At 34.8% G+C, this 18,074-nt stretch overlaps 2 protein-coding genes and 1 non-coding gene across 3 annotated transcripts; 1 reads left to right on the top strand and 2 right to left on the bottom strand.

The window, feature by feature from the left end:
- The first annotated feature begins 6,554 nt into the window (after positions 1 to 6,554).
- LOC18043383 (proteasome subunit beta type-1) lies at positions 6,555 to 9,338 on the top strand. Its single transcript, XM_006436801.2, has 7 exons — positions 6,555 to 6,760; positions 6,843 to 6,950; positions 7,896 to 7,977; positions 8,296 to 8,425; positions 8,519 to 8,661; positions 8,756 to 8,842; positions 9,015 to 9,338. The coding sequence occupies exons 1-7, from the start codon at positions 6,714 to 6,716 to the stop codon at positions 9,087 to 9,089; spliced, it is 672 nt and encodes a 223-aa protein (XP_006436864.1). The 5' UTR covers positions 6,555 to 6,713; the 3' UTR covers positions 9,090 to 9,338.
- Positions 9,339 to 9,794: 456 nt separating this feature from the next.
- Positions 9,795 to 11,951, bottom strand: LOC18043382. Its single transcript, XM_024186199.1, has 4 exons — positions 11,803 to 11,951; positions 11,639 to 11,687; positions 9,935 to 10,048; positions 9,795 to 9,848 (listed from the first exon to the last, which is right to left on the bottom strand). Exons 1-4 carry the CDS (start codon positions 11,949 to 11,951, stop codon positions 9,795 to 9,797), a joined length of 366 nt encoding a protein of 121 aa, XP_024041967.1.
- A 4,823-nt stretch (positions 11,952 to 16,774) lies between these two features.
- On the bottom strand, positions 16,775 to 16,878 carry LOC112099455. Its single transcript, XR_002906256.1, has one exon. It is a non-coding gene; the product is annotated as a small nucleolar RNA R71 (small nucleolar RNA).
- Between the last annotated feature and the right edge of the window lie 1,196 nt (positions 16,879 to 18,074).

Here is an 18,074-nt window from a genome sequence, read left to right as displayed (position 1 = left end):
GTTTTATACCGACTTGTATTAATCCAATATGAATATAATTAAAATTTTATCTTTTAATTTCTTTAAAGATTGTTCTGAAAACAAATGAATTGTTTCAAAAGGCTTTGAAAGAGTTATGTCACGTTCTTCAGTCTTTATAACATAATCATTCTTTAAAAAATCAAGCTTTTTTGTTTTATAAATCATTTCTTTATTAACTTTAGGTAATTCCCAGTTATCAATTGCTTTATTGAAATCTTCAATCACAAATTCTTCCGAATTCACAACATTCTTTGAATCACTAGTTCGTCCAGAAGAAGAGCTAGATTAAATGACTCTTTATGGGCTTATAGAACAGCCTATAAAACTCCAATTGGCATGTCACCGTATAGAATTGTTTATGGAAAAGTGTGTCACTTGTCATTAGAGCTAGAGCACAAAATATATTGGGCAATCAAGCAATTGAACATGGACATGGACATGACTATTGTAGCAGAGCAAAGAAAATTACAACTTTATGAGCTAGAGGAGTTTAGGTTATTCTCCTATGAAAATTTAAGAATCTATAAAGAGAAGACCAAGTAATGACATGATCAGAGAATCCAACAGAGGGAACTCATTCTAGGCACTCAAGTCTTACTTTATAACTCGTGATTAAAGCTCTTTCTTGGAAAATTGAAATCTAGATGGTCAGGACCTTTTAAGCTTGTCAAATTATATCCTTATAGGGCCGTTGAACTCTTAGATGAAAGAACAGGTCAAGAATTCAAGGTTAATGGGCACAAAGTGAAGCATTACATGGCAGCTATTGTGACTCACCCAAGGGAGGACCTGTTCATAAGGGATCCAACATGAGAAATCAAGAATAATTAGGCTGAAGGACCTAAAATCAAGCGCTAATTGGGAGGTAACCCAATGACGAGGTAAGTTATTTCAATTTGTCTTTAACAATTAAGTTTAGTTTTACATGCTTTAATTTACGGTTTTTGTCCTTTTAAATAGATTATTTAATTTCTTTTCTTTCTTTTATTTTACTGCATCACATTTTTTAAAATTAAATAAAAAAAGAGAGAGGGGCAAACAAATTGACGTGATTTGCTAGAGCGTCACATATAACATAACAGTTGGAAATTGGTTCTCATCCAATAGGGGAGTTTATTGCTGTTGTTGTAACATCGAATTAACTGTTGCAGCATCGATTTTTACCGTTGCATTGACAAAGTCATGGAAATTTTTACCCTTGGAAATTTGTCAGACTTGTGTCAGCAGATCAGAGTTGCAGATAATGAAGGATTGTACAATCCTTAAATTACCGTGAAAAATATAATTTCCCTTTTTAAATTAGATTTGTTTAAATTTCAAATATTCTTTTCAACTTATCCTTTTAATTACCTTCCTTTTTCTATTTTGTCGCCTGCTATAAATTAAGGATTCACTATAGCATCTTTCACTCTTACTACAATTCTTTCTCTTCTCGTTGATAACTCACTATTGTTTTCAATTCCTTTTCCTTTTACGATTTACTTCCCTTTTAGGCACCATACAATTATGTTCAGTCTGCTCTAGCAATGATGAAGATTAAGATGAGAGCTGCTCGATTAAAGGACCCTTCACGCTTCTATAGCTACAAGGTCAAAGACAAATTTAAGGATTTTATAGAGCCATGAAAGCTTTTGGGTAGCAAGTGGATGAATGAGAGATGCAAGTGGTTAATAGGATCGATTTGAAACCTATTGCCAAAGTTTGGGTCAATTTTTTGAAATCTCGATAAATGCCAACTACCCACGCCATAACAATTTTTTCAAGACAGACTAATCCTCCTTTATGCTATAGTCAAAGTCCAGTGATCGATGTAGGCAAGATCATTGAGAAGGAAATTAGAAATTGTGCTATGAAAAAGCAAAAATCTGCTGCACTACTATTCCGTTCTCTTATCACAGGAATCTGTAAAGCCTCGGGAGTGCATTTTAAAGACAGTGATGAGAGAATAAAGAATTAACGAGCGAATACTGTAAGGACAGTTGAGAGAATTGCTGGAGAATCTGCTGCTGCAGCAACCCTAGACCGTCATACTATAGCAAGGACAGAACAAGCTACATGGATCGAGAATATGCTTTAAGTGCTTAGTGAGGCAGTGCACGCATGTGTCCAAGCCTAGATGGAAGAAAATAAGAGATTTTGGATCTGCTTGCAGCATCTTGAAGAATAAAAATTTGCCCTGTACATGAAGAGTGAAGATGTAGACTTTTCATATTCGTTGCTACATCAGTTTAATTTTGGAGAGGCAGAGAAAGCCGCTATAGCATAAATAAGTAAATATGGAGAGGCTGAAAGGGAGTATGAGGGGGAACAATAGCGAGAACAACTAGAGGAAGAAGAGTTTGAAGAGGAAGAGCCAGAAGCAAATGAAAAAGAGGAGGAGAAAAAAAGAAGAGCCAATAAGAGAGGAGGAAAGAGAACCTCCAAAGGTGTCTCCATTTCACAAAGGAAAGGAGAAAATTTTAGAAGAAGAAGAATTGGAATCAAAATGGGAAGGGAATGTGGATGCAGCTATAGAGCAAGTTATTAGTACAGTTGCTAGAACAGAGATAGCAAGAATCAGCCTGAGAGACCTCATTGCCAGTATCACTGAACCAACTACAGCAAAACCTGCTCCAGCTACTGCACAACAAACCCTAACAGAATCTTATGTCACAGCTCCTAGGTTCTACAACAAACGCTAAGGGGCACAACCTTCTGGAGGTGCTACAACACTAGAAGAACCAGAGCACAAATGAATAACGCCAAGTTAGTGAACCTGTTGGAACTTCACCAATTAGTTCAACTCAGAGCCAAAAAAAGAAGCAGCCAGCTGTCATAACACAAAGTTCACCTAAGGAATGTTTGCGTAGTGCAACTAAGAAGAAGTGAACCTTTTTTCAGCCAGAGCTGCAGCAGAACATCCAACAACAAGAGAGTATCCCTTGCCAGCCTAATTTAATTTTCCAACTTCTGAAAATTTTCTTTTATTTATTTATTTATTTATTTTAGATTGTTCATTTTGCATCTCTTTATTATTCGTGTATGCATATTTGTTTTGGTTTTTATTCTGTGTGCCTGTGATGATACAACACCTCTAAAGTTTGGGGGGGTTGTGTTAAGGTGTAATGTGTTTGTGAGTGCATGTGTTTGTATTGTGTGTTATTTGTAACTATGTTATCCAGTATTTGTGTATGGATTGAAAAACCTAATGAAGATAAATTAAGTGTCATTCAGTATTTGTGACTGCCAAGTAGGGATAGTTTATAGATGAATGTTGAAATTCTGTCTCATCACTTAAGCTTTGGTTGAGTTTTATGAGTATATTGTCGCAGAGCTAGAAAGACCAAAAAGGGTAGAAAATATCTCAAGTTTGGAGGGAAATTTTTAGATTTATCATAAACTGTGCTTTATATGAAATAAATTCTCCTCCAATGGCTTAAGTTGCTGAGTAACTAGGGCTGAGTATGTACCCACATGCAGACTTGAGTAAAAAGACGACAAGAGCTATGAGCATTACTGTAGCAACTAAAAAAAAGATAAAAAGACAAAGGTTATCTGTCTAGGATATTGAGTAGCCATGTCTATTCATAAGCCTCATGTTTAGCCTTGAGCTAAATGTGTTTATATATAAGACTATGTTATAGCATTTTATATGTTATTGCTGCAGCAACTCTGATTTGTGCGGTGGTGAGTAATTGGGTGTCATCATTACCAGTGATAGACATTCACATGAAAAATCAATGACACATTGAAGAGAATTTGACTAGCAAAAAAAAAAAAGGAATATTTTGCGTAGCACAGTTTGAACCTATTTGTGACTTCTGCTCCTATATATATGAATGTACTCATGTTTTACCTCCGAGTTACATATAATGTTTGTGTAATATTGCAGCACCTCTAGAACTTGATCAAAGTGACACATACACACTTTGGACAGAATAAAACCTAAGTTTAGAACTGAGGGTCAATCAATCCTAACCAACTTGATACCAGAGTTAAGTTGTTGTTGCATGATTGTTAGTATTAGTGTTGTTGTCATTACTTGAGGACAAGTAAGGGGTTAAGTTTGGGGATGTGATAACTATATGAAATGAGAATTATTATGACACTTTTAGACTTAAATTAGTAATACTTAGAGAGTAAATGATGTGTTTTTATTGCATTTTAGTTATATTTTGCATGAACATCCATTTTAGTTTATTTTTAATAAATTAATTTGTTTTAGAATAATTTGTACTTAAATTATATGCATAATTGTAGGTGACCGAAAGCTTGAGTTTTAAGAAAGGAATACTGCTGCAACAAACTTGTAGAGACAATGAAATAACTTGATTACAGAGGAATTAAAACAAGTCTACAACAGTACAGATGCTGTAGCAATCCTAGAGCAATGATAGACTGGATTTCGCATGCAACAACTAAAAGATTTCAATTTAAAGTTTCCAAAAATGGAGGATACGTGCCACACACTTTCGAATGCCCTAATTCTGAGTTATAAAATGAGTAAACATGAAAAGAAAAAGAGAGAGAGTCGCCACTCAAGGAAAAATCACAGAGAAAAGTAAAAGAAAAAATAGAAAATAAGAGGGGTTTGAGGGCTGCAACAGAGGAATCACAGTGAACAAGAAGGAGAGATCGCAAGATTAAGCAGACTTCAACTCTTTATCTTGTTTTCTTATTTTCTATTTATTTATAAGGGTGTATTTTATGGCTAAAACAATTTTATTTACTGTTCTATCACAAAATATGAACTGAATTTGATTGTGGTTGAGTGATAAACGAGCTTAATGGATGTTTGACTGACATATGTACGTTGCTCTGTGTTTGCTATAGCATTTTGTCTTAACTGTATTTATTTCAATTCCTTATTTCAGCTGACCACCAATTAAGTGGATACTAACTAAGAAAGAGCCTAAAAAAGGTCTGAATTAGTGGATCCAATTAAGATAATACCTGGTTTTAGATTGGATTTCCCAATTTGAGTAAATCTTAATTTGAATAGGGCTATGCTTGATCTAAAATTAGTGATGAACTAGATATATGGATTCACCTTGTAGGGTAAATGGAACCTAGAACGTTTAATGCTATATTTAATGTTGGCATAATAATTGGTCACTGTTAGGTTTCATTAGATATAAAATATCCAACAGACGACAACTGAGGATGCATGAGGGATTTTGCTCAATGCTGTAGTAGATGTTGTAGCAATTGTATTATAATTGAAAAAATAGTCAATGCCATTAAATGAATAAACTCACTCAACTACTCTATTCCTATTTGTTATATCCTTGTGGTTGACGTGAGAATTTTCTTTATTGCATTTTTATTTTAATTAGTTTATTAATTTCATAAATTGTCTTATTTTAATTTAGAAAAAAACTGAACTACTTAGATTACTGTAGCAAATATGATAATATCAATCTCTGTGGAGACGATCTGAATACTCATCAGTATATCACTTATTGTGTACACTTGCACATTGATACCCATAACATTATAAATTGCACACTAGTTGCCATTATCGAAGAGGCTATAAGAGACTGTTTAATACTCTTCTGGGAATCAGCACCACTAGTTAGCAAATAGATGTAATCCCGAAGTGAATTTCATACTATCTTGGCATCCAACAAAGTCGGAGTCAGTATATCAATGATTTTAAGCTGATCCGACCTCTGATTTGTGAGAATGTAGTCTTTTGTTCTCTGTAAGTACCGCATGACCCTTTTGGTTGCTTTCCAATGGTCTACTCCTAAATTACTTCAATACCTGCTGAACATCTTAGAAATGTAGAAATTTCATTTTCGATGGCGTTTATGTCCTCTGTCCACTGATTATTGTTGTCCAGTAGGCTAACAATCAAATTCCGTTTCCTCCGTCCTGAAACCTTAGCATGACAGTATTTGGTGTTACAGTCCCCTTCTTTATGCCAAAAAGCTTTAGATCTTTGCCTCCAATATATTTCCTCGTCCCTGAGAAAATCATCTAGCTGCTTTTCCACAGCTCTAATCTCGTCATAAGACTGAGAGGGGTCAGATTTTAAGCAAGTGAGCTTTGTGGTTAATATCTGCAATTACGTTTCCTTTCACCAAATTTCTGTCTGCTCCATTCTTGTAATTTAGTTCTCACGGCTGTAGAATTCTTCAAATAAATGGAGATGGAATTAGAGGTAGCTTCCTTTGTGACTTGCACTCCACGCTTTCTCTATTTTGTGTCTGCATACACTATAGTTGTTTCAGTAATCTTCAAAAAGAAATCTTCTTACCCAACTTGACATGCTTTCTTAAAACAATTAAAAAAAGAAATAAGGTTATCGAGCTTTTTTTTTAGGCACGACACAGTATGACATGAGTGAGTATGGCACGGCACGACACAAAATATAAGATAGATACAACACGACACGAGCACGAACACGCATAAACCTTCCTTTAATGGGTCGGACCTGCACGCACAGCTAGTTGGACATCTCTAATCATAAGGCTACTTCTTTTGCTAAACGTATTAAATTAATATAAATAAAGTTTTAATACCCTATAATGTTGTGTTCCATACAATCTCTTAAAGCCATTCTCCAACGGCTTAAACCCTCACTTGAAAACGACGTCGGTTTTAAGCTCCCATTTCTTGTTCTCAAAGCCACTCTCATATCTGAAACACTGGAAACGAACCAAATTCATATTGTCCAAATTTCAAACCCTAATTACTGACAATTCATCATGACGAAGCAGCATCCCGCATGGTCTCCATACGACAATAATGGAGGGTAGCGTCTTTCTCTCTTCATGCATTTACATATACTTCTAGGTTTAAAGCTTTTCCAATCATATTGTTTATGCGTTTTGCAGAACTTGTGTTGCGATTGCCGGAGCTGATTACTGTGTAACCGCTGCCGACACTCGAATGTCAACCGGTTACAGTATCCTCTCCCGCGATTACTCCAAAATCATTAAACTGTACGCGCGCCTTCATCAGATATTTCTTTCGTTCGTTTTATTAATTTCATCTCGTGTTCGTGTGTTGTATGCTTTGAGTCTTATTAGTGATTTAAGGAGGGGTTTACTAAAATTTCGGTTTCAAGTTTCAGTTGTTAGGGTTTTACTGATGCTTGCCTTGGTCCGATTTTTAGGATTTTATATGTAAAAGATGTGGGAAATTATTGAAACATGCTGCTTAATTTTGATAATTATATATTCAATTTCATCAAAGAATCATATAGTGGATAAATAACTAGGCACAGTATCTCGGGCATATGATTCTTAATTTGCCGAGGTAGTTTTAGATTCAATATATTGAGCTATAAGATGGACTGCATTCTATAAATTCAAATATTACAGGCTGTGAGTTTAGAGGTTATGGCTTCTGGCAGACATTGGATGTCTGTTCCAGTTTGACCTAATCTAGCAGTTTGATGACCTGGTGAAGAATGGATGTGTTCACTTTGACTTGTGTTTTGGCTTATAGAGTAATTGCAAAGCAGAGTTCCCATAATTCCTTGGCTTCTCTTATGAGTATACTGCCGGACGGTGATCTTAGGCTTTTAGTTATGCGAGGAAAACTGCAATTGGACAACATTTTGATTTTCTAGGCACTCTTGAGTCAAAACACAAGTCAAAGTGAACACATCAATTCTTCCCAAGGTCATCAAACTGCTAGTTACTTCAAAATTCATATGGGTGCTAAAAGAAGGAAATTTATTTATTTCACGTACTCAACTTTTATTTTGTTTATGATGTTCGGTTCTTGTGCTGCACTGTGTTTGTTGACCTAGGATGGTCATCCCTTATTCTTTTGTTTCTCATATTGTTGGACACTTTACGGTTGGCAAATGGTTGTTGGCAAAACATTTTCATCTGAGTCTGAATAATGGGTTCTTTCTTTTATATTTTAACCTTATGCAGGGCAGACAAATGTGTTATGGCCTCTTCTGGTTTTCAAGCTGATGTCAAAGCCTTACAAAAACTCTTGGCAGCAAGGCATTTGGTAAGGTTTCAAAAATGTCTGGCTGAGTGTTCAGTAGACGCACTTTGTTGAGTTGTCGTGTTTGTGGGTAAATATAACTATCTTGCATATGAACTTGTTACAGACATAGCATCTGTGTTTAAATCTCTTAAATATGCCTATTTGAAAAAGAAAAAATGCATTTAAATTTGCCAACTCTAAAACAAAGGGAGTGGATGTTTTGTTTTGTAGGAGAGGAAAGCTATTTTGAATTTTTTTCTCTCTTTCTTTCTCTTTTGCATTGGTATATACTGGCATCATACCACTAATCTTTTTTTTCTGTGCATTGTTCAAAAACAGATCTATCAGCATCAGCACAACAAGCAAATGAGCTGCCCTGCAATGGGCCAACTACTCTCCAACACCCTGTACTACAAACGTTTCTTTCCTTACTATTCATTTAATGTCTTGGGTGGGCTTGACAATGAAGGTAAAGATTTTTCAAACTTCCATCGCCAGTTTTTAAGTTTTTTTTTTTTTCTTTCTTAGTTATTGTCAAATTTTTGTTCTTATTCCACTTCAGGGAAGGGTTGTGTCTACACATATGATGCTGTTGGTTCCTATGAGAGGGTTGGATATAGCTCCCAGGGTTCTGGTTCCACGCTCATCATGCCATTCCTCGATAACCAACTAAAGTCTCCCAGTCCTCTCCTATTGCCTGCCCAGGTAAGCTGTTAAATTCAGATATTTAAGAGCACGTATGATGCTTCAGTGCTTTTATTCTCATACGTTTCTGATTGAAAATTTGTGCTTTCTGCAGGATGCTGTTACTCCTCTTTCAGAGGCTGAAGCAGTTGATTTGGTCAAAACTTGTTTTGCATCAGCAACTGAGAGGGACATATACACGGCAAGTTTTTTTCTTTTTCCCCCCTCTCTCCCCTTATGCGATGGCATTTTTGTTGGTGTGAGATTGCAACTGTGGTGAAATCAAGTTCTTATTCGTAGCACACGAGCTCAATTCTTTGCACATGAAGTCCATTTTTTTCTTTTTCTAACATGTCCTTCAATGTTTTTACCAGGGAGACAAACTTGAAATTGTTGTCCTAAACAAAGATGGTATTCATCGTGAATACATGGAACTGAGGAAGGATTAATCTCTTTGGAATCATGCCACACTGGTCAAGCTGAAGTAGGTGGAGCTGCCATCAGCAAGTTCTCAGTGTTCTTGTGTTGTCGTGGTTTAACATTTTCTTATGAATCCAGTTTGATATAACTTTCCTTACTAGTGCATATGTTGCAGTGATGATGTTATTTTCTTGTACTCGTAGCCTATAAAGTTTGGAAGAATGGATCCGGTGTTATTTTCGTTAAGGATAAATTATATATTCCGTTTTGAAATGACATCTGGTGTGCGTCTATATTTCAGTATTATATTTGCTCTGTACTTCGACAAATGATAGCAGGGCTCCAGTTTCAGTTAAGGCTTGCACGTTTCAGGCAAGTGACATGGCCTTAATTTAATGACTTTTATAGTTGATGAAACTTGATGGGTCTTTCTTGGTAACAGGAGGCCATTTGAGAATAACATATTTAATAATTGTTGAACATTGTGGAAAATCGTCCATTTCATATTTTCCTGTTCTGAATATTTATGTCAAATTGCAAAACAATAACTGCACGTCCTATTCTATTGTGTTCATTTTCTTATGAATAAACATTTTGATTTTAACAGAGTAGAACTTGAACATCCGAATTGGAATAATAGGTCAATCCTTTGTATTCTTTTCCCTTTGACCCTGGTTCAAATGCGTACGGTGTACCGTTTGTCCTAATCTTGATAAAATTTGTTGAATATGACCTCAAAAGTTGTCTGCAGAAGCCCATCCTTTCTGCTCTAAAGCTAATCGCAGTGCCTGCAATGAATATCAGGGATCAGTTAATAGTTAGATCAGTTTGTTTACTGCAAAGATGTTAATGTGAGATTATGGAAAAACTTCACCTTGATTCTCTTTCTATTGGCATCAAAATCAAAGTTTCGGAGACGCAAAGCAGATCTATATTCAACGATGGAATCTCTCTCAGGAGGAAACGAGAACTCAACATCATCCACAAGCTATTGAAGACAGATACTAATTCAGTCCGCCATTCTAGATCATTAGGCTTGGTGAAAAAAGAGTTGCACAAGTGTACGATGAGCTAAACTCACCCCCAAGATTGGACTTTCATACACTACATGCACACAAGGCGTGGGGTAAAAAATATTACTCCGACTGATACGCAAGAATTATTACTCCAACTGAGCTCGATGGATATGATGTTGGAGAAAAATTAGCTTTTCTAAATTTTTATAAAAATTTTTAGAACCGATCTCATACAAAATTTATGAATTTGTAATCTAGAAAATCATACATTGATAATCTGATTTGGCTTTTTCGCTGAATTAATCTAAGCTCCCAAATCACGATTCGTCACGAATGATCTTCCAGATTATGACTTAAGTTTGATCTACACTTGATGTGTGTGACGCTTTTATTACCACTAAGAGAAAATATTCCTCTCAAAATTAGAGAGAGAAAATCTTTTTCTTTTATCTGTATAATGTGACTGCTCTTTTTTTTTGGGAGAAAACAAGCCTTTTATATCTCTATTTAGTGGAAACCCTAGGTTCCATATTTATTAATTTTTAATTCTATTAAATTATATTTGATTTAAAATAATAAAACCAAAAGTAACGTTACGTCTTCTTGTTATATGAGCCCACTTGGTAAAATAACACAAAATCCCTTACACATAAGTATATTTTATGGAGCCTCCCACTAAATAATATATTTAGGTTTTTAACCTAAATAGCTAGTTATCTTACTTATTAATCCAATAGCGGTGCAGTCAATTAAATGAGCTAACCCGGGGATCATATGAGTACATATAATAGTGGCTACAATAATTAAGCTTGTAATTAAACTAGCCCAATTATTTAATTCTAAATCTACTCCACTAAAAGATTGAAATTGACCTCCATAATTGTATGTTATCTAGGATAATGTTTTCGAATAATTTTTCCACTCAGTTGGGTAAAACTTATTGTGGATCAAGAGATGTGTTGTACAAATTCTATATTGTTAATTTATAACTCCAATACTCATAATTTCTCCCACCAAGATACTAGGTAATCTTGATTACAAGTGTGCGTCGTGCCCGTTGGTAACTCAAATGGAATAACAATTACAATCATGAAATCATAACTAACTCAAGATTAAGATTACAGTAAAATCAATGCCTATGAGATTTAATAAGTCTGACAGTTATTTCAAAGTTAATTAAATCTCATATGTGATCCTGTTCAATGTAGTCGTACTACATCAATAAATTCATAGATGATTACGACAAATCATTTAATGAATTTATTACAATGTATACCAAAATAAAGTGCCCAATTTTATTTATTAACTGCGAACTTAATTTATTTAATCATAAGATAATTTGTATTTATGTATTCTGTGAATCCACATGGTGATAACATAAATACATATAATATTATTAAATGGACTTTACTTAAAATATTAATGCAATTAAGATACTTGAATAAAATACCTCATTTATTTTATTAATCAGAATTGTTTATTACAATTAAATAAATATATATGCTTTTAAAGAGCATATTTTTCCAACATAGGATTGGCTGGAAATGTTTCATAATATTTACCACTTGAAGGAGCTCTTCCATTGCAACTTCTCTACTAACAGGCTTTTTCCTACCATGATTGCACTTCCCATAAAAACAAAATACATAAACCGTTTCCACGTGCTTCACTATTGACTAGTGGCCCTACCTTCTCTCAACTTTCTCTCATTCTTCATCCATTGTACATGCTTCTTTCTCTCAGCTTTCTCTCATTCTTCTTAACATTCAGCATCTTTGATAAAAATTTAGAAAACCAAGGAGGTGTGTAGCCAATGAGATCATTGATATTCTCAGCAGTAGAAATACGATTCTTGGTAGCTGGGCAAGTGGGCATAGTGCCGATGCTTGTTGATTTTTCTGAACTCCCAAGTACTCGGCCTTTTTTCCGCTGCACATACTGAATTCAACTTCCGAATTTGGAGACTAGACAAGTATACTTTGTACCTGAGAGTGAAAATGGCCCTAATTACTACTACTTTCATTGCTCCTCCGTATTGTTTCCCTTCAAATTAACAAAATAATAATTTGCCTAAGAAATTCAATTTACGTTACACATAAATCATAAAAATTAGTTTAGAAAGAGTCTGTTGTGTACTTACCTTAAGTCTTATTTAGGATTGATGTGCTGTAACGTTTAAGATATAGTTGTTTTGAAAAAAAATTGTAACTATGAAATAAAAATTAATAATATATAGTAAATTTAAATTTTAAATAATAATTTTGACAAATTATTAAAGATATAATAGATTTTTTATTATACAAGTGAAAAATTATATCAATATAGTTTTCAAACTACAACAGTTAGAGTTTACCAAATACTTTAATACTGTAACTTTTAAGTTACAGTTGCCTAACCTCAATCCCAAATACACCCTTACACTAGTTTGGTCGTAGGGCTCTTGAGACCGAGAAAGGGTAATACAGGGAAGAGTGGAAAAATCATAGCGTTCGTTGTATTTCTTCTTATAAAGCCATTTCTTTTTTTTTTTTTTATCTTCTAAAGCCCAACTTTTTTCTGTCTCTGTTTACTCTCGACCCTTTTATGGGCTTATCTGGATTCTAGGCTAGAGAAGAGAGAAGAGACTAGCTATACAACCTCACTGGCCACCCTTGGACGAGTGACGACTTTGGAAGTTGTATGAGTATCTACATCTCATATTCAAGTGAAAATGCTATAGTCTACTACTAATAGTTGAGTCTCTCTGATGTCTTTTCTGATGAATTTCTCACATTGACTATAGACGTTTTGATAGAAATTCATTAAGCAGACCTGTTCCTTCAAACCTTAACAATCCTACGAGTGTTCATGAGTTGTACGCTAACAACTTAGATATGGAAATAAACTTTATATTTTATTTTTGGATAGTCAATTCCAATTCTTTAACACATATTATTTTGAAATAAAGAGTGTTGGGTTATAATATTTTTCAAGTTCTTGTCCAACAATAAACTGATTGGTCTGGTGCAATGCTTAACCTTACTGGTAGAGCTGACAAAACGGGTCATCGGGTCGTGTTCGTGTCGTGTCAGCTTCGTGTCGTGTCAAATTTAGGTCGACCCAAACCCGACCCATTTAATAATCGTGTCAAAATATTGAGACCCAAACCCGACACGGAAAAATAATCGGGTTACCCAATAACCCGTTTAATATCTATATATTGAACAAAAGTTACATCAAATATTTACACACTATCATACATACGTATGTACATACATACATACATACATAATTTCTCGATATTATAAAATATACATATCTACCAATATATTACACATTTACACTACTGGGGTTTTAATTATATATATATATATATATATATATATATATATATAATATTATTTATCAATATTATAAAATATACATGTCTATCAATTTTTACACATTTACACTATTGAAGCTCTAAATGTATTTAAAATTTTATAAATAAAACATTGTGTTTATATTGACCCTTTTAAAGAATTAAAAAAAAAAGAAAATCATCTCTAATATTTGAGTTTTAATGATAAGAATATGTAAATTATTTTAAAATAGAAAATATAATCGGGTCATTGATCGGGTAAATGGGTCAAGAATTTTAATCCTAACCCGACACGGAAAAAAATCGTGTTGACCCGGACCCGACCCATTTAATAATCGTGTTAAATTTGACGACCCATACCCATTTATTTATGTCGTGTTCGTGTCGGGTAATCGGGTCGTGTCAAATTTTGCCAGCTCTACTTACTGGATTGGATGTCCTCAGTTAAGTGTAAGTAGAAAAGGTCTTAGCACATCTTCACGTCAATAATCTTAGGGTAGATAAAGCATCTCAAGTAATGATTAATTTTCATTCTATAATAATTGATTGGCAGGGACATGAGTAATAACAGTTTCGATGCATCAAATGTTCCTTTATAGTTTTCAAGCGTACAATCTTTAACAACATTGTATGTATCCCTTTGCTCTCTTTTCTTAATTACTCTTTACAAGTAAAACATGTGCAACATATGCTATTTAAGTCGATTACATGTTACCTTAAGTATTTTGGGTCCAGAATTGCAATTCTTTACACAATTTCACTTTAAGAAGGTCCATATGTTCTACATTACATCTTTTCTCGCACCTAATATTGTAGATCACAATTTTTCCATGTTGATGCATGTTCAAATTCCAATTTAGTCTATTATGGTTCCTCACTTAATATGTGTCTTTTGCGTGTGTCTCTTTATTATCTATGTCGTATGTCCCCTTTCACGTGTATACCTATGTGCATTTCTCTGTCTTTTTGTGATTCAAGACGGGTAATTTTCATGTACACTAAGAGAATGATTGACTACTTTTTATGACAGAACGAACAATGGTGTTTTGTAGAAACGTATCAAATGGTGATGTGAGATAATAAAAAAAGGAGAAAAAAATTAACATAAAAATTTTAAGTGGTTCGACAAATTTGTAGATGCAGAGAAGACAGTGTTGAGTGTTAGAAAATGCATATTTATAAAGGAGAAAACCGTCATTTTACATTTCAAGTCTTACTAACACCTTTACTTTTATAAATTTAACCTTCTTTTGATTTAATTCCGTTTGTTTTATTTTAATTAAGTATTTTATGCATTTTAGGGGCATCATAGTCATTTCACAATAAACAAGAGATCAGATGGCAAAACAGACGTCACTTTTGAACTCAGGACGGTCGAAAACCTTAGGAGGAGCATAAAAGGAAAAATAATACTATTCACATGTACGGTACTATTCACGTATACGGTACTGTATACATTACTATTCACGACACTGTTCACATAGACGGACGATGACGTGGCATTGACCGATGATGTGCCATTGACTGATGAGGTGTCACGATCCTGTTGGGCTAAAATTCTTATGTACTGTTGATGGTGACGTGGCAGCATATCAGTGGACGAAAAATCTCGCGTACGGTACATGCATCACACAGAATTATTTTCAACAAAACCGCATTACTGTTCATCCGGGTCAAACCGTGTTACTATTCATCCATGTGGTCAAACCGCGTACTGTTGACTGATGACGTGGCGCAATCCTGAGCGTCCAAACTGTTTTTAATCCGATGGCCATGATTTACTCCATGTATCTATAAAAAGGGGGCCTCTCCCCCCTAATTTGATACCTTTGAATCCATTTTTGGACTCTGTTTTCTGTAATTCCCTCTCCATCTTGTATTTTCTTCGTATTTTAATAAATTTCCATTTTGCCCCTAGTTCAATTATGAGTGGCTAATTTTCTTTCAAGCTTGGGTTGAAGGTGAAGTCTCAACATGTGTCATGGGCTTAATTTGGTAAATTTATTTTCTCTTTCCCTCTAGTTTTTGTGGATGTTTTAACTTCTCGTCAATAAATAATACTAATCTTGTCTAGTACCGCCTTGGTTTCACCGGCCCTCTAGTACAAGGTTATTATTATTTGGCACGATAAGCCCTTAGCACTATATTGATTAGAGCGTGGTTCATGAGGTGTGGATTCCCCCCTCATGATTTAATTGGCATTAATACGAATTATTTAGCCCATGATGCATGTTGATACGGATCCAGATACCCCAGTACATCATCTCAATAGAATTCTCTTCAATTTATTCTTGTCATTTCAATTCCAATTTTAGAATTTATTCTCGCCATTTTAATTTAAGTTTTAGCACATTCCAAATCATTTCCACCACAAATCCAACCACCCATTTACAAAACTAATTCTACACATAATTAAAATCCACCTCCTCGTGGGATCGACACTCGTCACCATTAGTGTATACTACAATAGATTCGTGCGCTTGCGAGTACATTAAAATTTGCACAACAAGTTTTTGGCGCCGTTGCCAGGGAGGTAAGTAATTTTAATTCATAGAATTAATTTTTTTTTGAATAATTTCTTTTATTTGTTTTCTTGTATTTTTTTTAATTAAAAAAAAAGAAAAAAAAGTGAATCTACATTTAAAGGTTAGTATTTCTTTTCTTTTTCTCTTCTTTAAAATTCTGTGATTTAATTTTCAATTTATTTTTCTTTGTAGTTTTTTTTATTTTATTAATTTAATTTTTAGTTAATTTATTTTTGTGTATTTTTATAGAAAGGTTGTAATAGCGCAATAAGGTTAGTATCGTAATTTCTCCCTCCTCTTTATTTTTATTTGTTTTGTTCCCATCTTTATTTTTATTTTATTTGTTTTGCATGCATGGTCGTAGGTCATTATTACCTAATCTTGAACCTATAGACCTTGAATTAGAAAAAACACTTCGCACACACAGGCACATTAAAAATAAATTTGGAATGGATTTACAAGCACCACAGGAGAGGCCATTTAAGGATTATTTCAGTCCTTTAGCCAATTTGAGCACATCATGCATAAGATACCCAAATGTAGCTGCTAGGAGTTTTGAATTAAAACCTAGTGTGCTAAATTGTCTCCCAACATTCTATGGCCTAGAAAATGAGGACCCATATAATCATCTAAATGATTTTCATACTATTTGTCAAACATTTAAATATGAGAATTTTTCAGACGATGATGTTAAACTCAGATTATTCCCATTTTCTTTAAAAGATAGAGCTCGTTCATGGCTTAATACATTGCCTGCTAATAGTATTGCATCATGGGAACAAATGGTAACAAAATTTTTGAATAAATATTTTCCAGTGCATAAAACCAATGCTATTCGCAGGGAAATCTCAGAGTTTACTCAGAGAGAAGACGAGCAGTTTTTTGAAACATGGGAGCGATTCAATGGGCTACTCTTGAAGTGTCCACATCATGGGTATGAGAAATGGCACCAATGCCAATACTTTTTGGAGAGATTATTGCCGAATGTGCAAGAATGGCTAATGGCAACAAGTGGAGGAGAGCTAATGTCAAAAAGTGCATCAGAGATTTGGGAATTCTTTCAGCGACAAGCGGATAATTCCCAACAATGGAGTCGATCACTCCGGAATACTAGAAGAATTAAGGGAGTAAATGAGGTTCAAATTGGCGAGTCAACTTCGGGAATCAAAGAAGTCAAGGAGATGGTTGAAGGTCTTGCTCGACAAATAGCATTGTTATCGACTGCTAAATCAACAGAACCACATGACCATGACTCATACTCAGATCAAGCCAATGCCATAGGTGTAATGAGAAAGCCATCAAATTACAACCCATACTCCAACACATATAACCTTGGATGGAGAGATCACCCCAATTTTTCATGGTCTCAAGGATTCCAACAGAACGGACCAGCAGCTCCAGCTCCACCAATTCCACAAAATCCTCAAGCCTCTCAGCCCCTATTTAGACCATACAATCAGAACCAGAACTACTCTCAACCCAGACCATGGGATGATTCATTCCAGAATCTCAAGAATCTTACTCACTCTACGATTGAGCAACAGAACCGCACCATTGATGGACTACGAAATGAGTTGAAAGCAGGCTTCAACTCACAAGCCCAATCAGTTTCAAGCCTCGAGAAGATGGTGGGACAACTTGCTTCTTCAGTTCAGACCTTGGCAATGACCGTTGAGAAAGGTAAATTTCCAAGTCAACCAGTGCCTAACCCTAAAGGAGTGCATGAAGCAAGTACTAGTTCACCACAGCAGCATGGAGAGGTCAAAGCAGTCATGACCTTGCGAAAAGAAAAAAAAGTCGACAACAAAGTGGAGATGCCGGTGACAAAAGAAAATCAAATTGTACCTGTGAATGTTGAGGACTCATCACCGGAGGAGAAAGAAGAAACCAACCCACAAGAATATGTTCCCAAGGCTCCATTTCCTCAGAGGTTAGCTAAAGGCAAGAAGGGAAAATCCACAGGTGAGATTCTCGAAATCTTCAAACAGGTAAGTGCTAACATCCCTTTGCTTGATGTTATTAAACAAGTTCCATCTTATGCCAAGTTTCTTAAAGACCTTTGTACTAAAAAGAGAAACTTGGCATAAGATGGAATTCCTTTAAAATGCAAAGACCCAGGCTCCCCCACTATCT

Source organism: Citrus clementina, unplaced genomic scaffold, assembly GCF_000493195.1.
Source record: "Citrus clementina cultivar Clemenules unplaced genomic scaffold, Citrus_clementina_v1.0 scaffold_4, whole genome shotgun sequence".
NCBI lineage: Eukaryota > Viridiplantae > Streptophyta > Magnoliopsida > Sapindales > Rutaceae > Citrus > Citrus x clementina.
The sequence above is the reverse complement of the archived record's forward strand: the minus strand, read 5'-3'. Positions and strand labels throughout refer to the sequence as shown.